General features: G+C 35.9%; 1 protein-coding gene across 1 annotated transcript in view; it reads left to right on the top strand.

The window, feature by feature from the left end:
* The window catches only part of LOC107700496 (serine/threonine-protein kinase ATR-like), a 33,538-nt gene that overhangs the window by 24,948 nt on the left and 6,275 nt on the right, over nucleotides 1-2,315 (top strand). Inside the window, 3 exon segments of the mRNA XM_016502170.1 lie at nucleotides 846-1,025; nucleotides 1,367-1,509; nucleotides 1,585-1,682. Coding sequence (XP_016357656.1) covers nucleotides 846-1,025; nucleotides 1,367-1,509; nucleotides 1,585-1,682 — 421 coding nt within the window.

Genomic DNA, 2,315 nt, shown 5'->3' on the forward strand with positions numbered 1-2,315 from the left:
TGATCCTCAAATCTGGCTCGTGAGATCCACTTTCCTGCAGAGTTTAGCTCTAACCCTGATCAAACTCACCTACCTGTGGATTTTCTAATGATCCTGAAGACATTGATTAGAATGCTCAGGTGTGTTTGATTAGGGTTACAGCTAAACTCTGCAGGAAAGTGGATCTCGCGAGCCAGATTTGAGGATCCCTGTAGTAGATTAATGCTTGTGCGGTTCGGGTCGCGGTCTTTATGTCAAACGGATCGGGACGGGTACAGAATTAAATTAGTGTTGCTGTCAGATAACGGGTCGGGTGTTCTGTTAAGTAGGCCTACTGCGGGTGCGGGTTTACCAAACAGGACCCATCTAGGACTCTGCTTTAAACTGCTTTGCGTCTCTTCGTCAGAACCTCACATGCATGATGCACCATTTACAGGTATTTCCCTAAACCGCTACACAGCTATTTTTCCACCACGGGGTGAGAACGTAATAATTACGAAAATCATTATTTATTTTCGATAATTATTATTTTATTTCAGTTTTAGTTTTTCATTTATTTTGACATTTTTATTTTATTTCAGTTTATGAAAATGTTTTTTGATCAATCCTTTTCGTTTATGAAAATAATCTTGGTATGTAGATAGGAAGCAAAGTTGGAGACAGAGAGTGGGACAGGATCGGGAAAGGTCCGTGAGCTGAGACTCGAACTCGGGATGCCTGAAGTGCAGCGGCGCTGTATGTCGGTGCGCTGCCCACGAAGCTATTAGTGTCAACGAGCTAAATGTTGTTTATACCAATGCAGATCTCTTTGATGGAGGTCTTAACCATCATTAAAATTGTCATAAGAAAAAATTTTGTTTTTATAGGGTGATGTGCATCAGGCTCTGATAGTCCTGCAGAAAGGTGTGCAGCAGTGTTTTCCTGATGACCAACCACTCGCGGACCCAAAGAAAATCCAGATAAAAGGGAATGCCATGCTGCTGGTGGGCAGATGCATGGAAGATACGGCCAACTTTGAAAGCAATGCTATAATGAAAACTTATAAGGTATTTCAGTTACTTACTGACGAGGACAAATGCAACAGGAATCAGATCGATTAGACTTAGGGCTGGGTGATATGGGGAAAAATCTTTTAACTTAATAACTTAAATGTAAGTTTAACTAAATAACTTAAAAATGTAATTACAACGAGATTCAAGTACTGTAACACTCTCTTTATTAAAACACATGAAGCGGTCAACATAGTGTAAATGTAAAATAAATTCACTTTTCCATTGGACAAAAGGTTGTTTATAGTAAAATGGTGCTTTAGGTGATTAAAATGTTCTTCACAATTAAATCTGTCCAGCCCTAGTTTAGACAATAACTTTCTCTTTCATAAATACAGGATGTCACACATCTGTTACCAGAATGGGAGGATGGTAACTTCTACCTGGCCAAATACTATGACAAGGTGATGCCCATGGTCACTGACAACAAACTGGAAAGACAGGGCAACCTCATCCGTTATATCGTCACATATTTTGGAAAGTAAGATGTTTTCTATTGGTAGTCCTCCTGTAGGAGCAGTTCTGAATTAAATGTTTCAATGTGCTCTCTTCATAGAGCCCCGCAGTTTGGCAATCAGTACATCTATTAAGCCATGCCGAGAATGCTAACCTTATGGCTAGACTTTGGAGCCAAAGTTTATGAGTTTGAAAAAGGTCAAACAAAATTATTTGCGATAGTCTGTAGTGTTAAAACTAAGCATATAAACAATTAACTTATTGTATTACAAAAACATCGATTACAAATCTTGCAAAATCATATGCACTGATTTTGAAATATTTAAATCCTTTTATTGGCCTGTAATTGACAACAAGTCAAAATAATCAATCAAATCGATTAGCTATAGTTTTAAAAATAAATAGTTAAAATATTTACTTATTTTATCAGTGCATTGATTATGAATCGAGCAGATTCATATGCATTGTTCTTGAAATATTTCAACCTTTTAAATCATAAATCGTTTGTTGACCAGTAATTGATTTCTAATGCTAAAAATTGAAGGATTTGCTAAAAGAGTGTGCAATATTACAAAAAAGTGAAAATATTAATAGTATTTGTGATACTAGTTGTAATTATTACTAGTGTTATTATTATTATTATTATTAATATTGTGAAGTTGTTTTTTTTCTTGCCTAATGGAACTGAATTTTCAGTGCAGTAGCCTAGTGATTAAAATCAATTTACTATCAACACAAAGATTGACTAACCTAGTTAAAGTGGTCATATGATGTTGCTAAAAAGAACATTATTTTGTGTATTTGGTGTAATGAAATGTGTTTATGCGGTTT

Source organism: Sinocyclocheilus anshuiensis, unplaced genomic scaffold (assembly GCF_001515605.1).
Source record: "Sinocyclocheilus anshuiensis isolate Anshui unplaced genomic scaffold, SAMN03320099.WGS_v1.1 scaffold718, whole genome shotgun sequence".
NCBI classification, from domain to species: Eukaryota; Metazoa; Chordata; class Actinopteri; order Cypriniformes; family Cyprinidae; genus Sinocyclocheilus; species Sinocyclocheilus anshuiensis.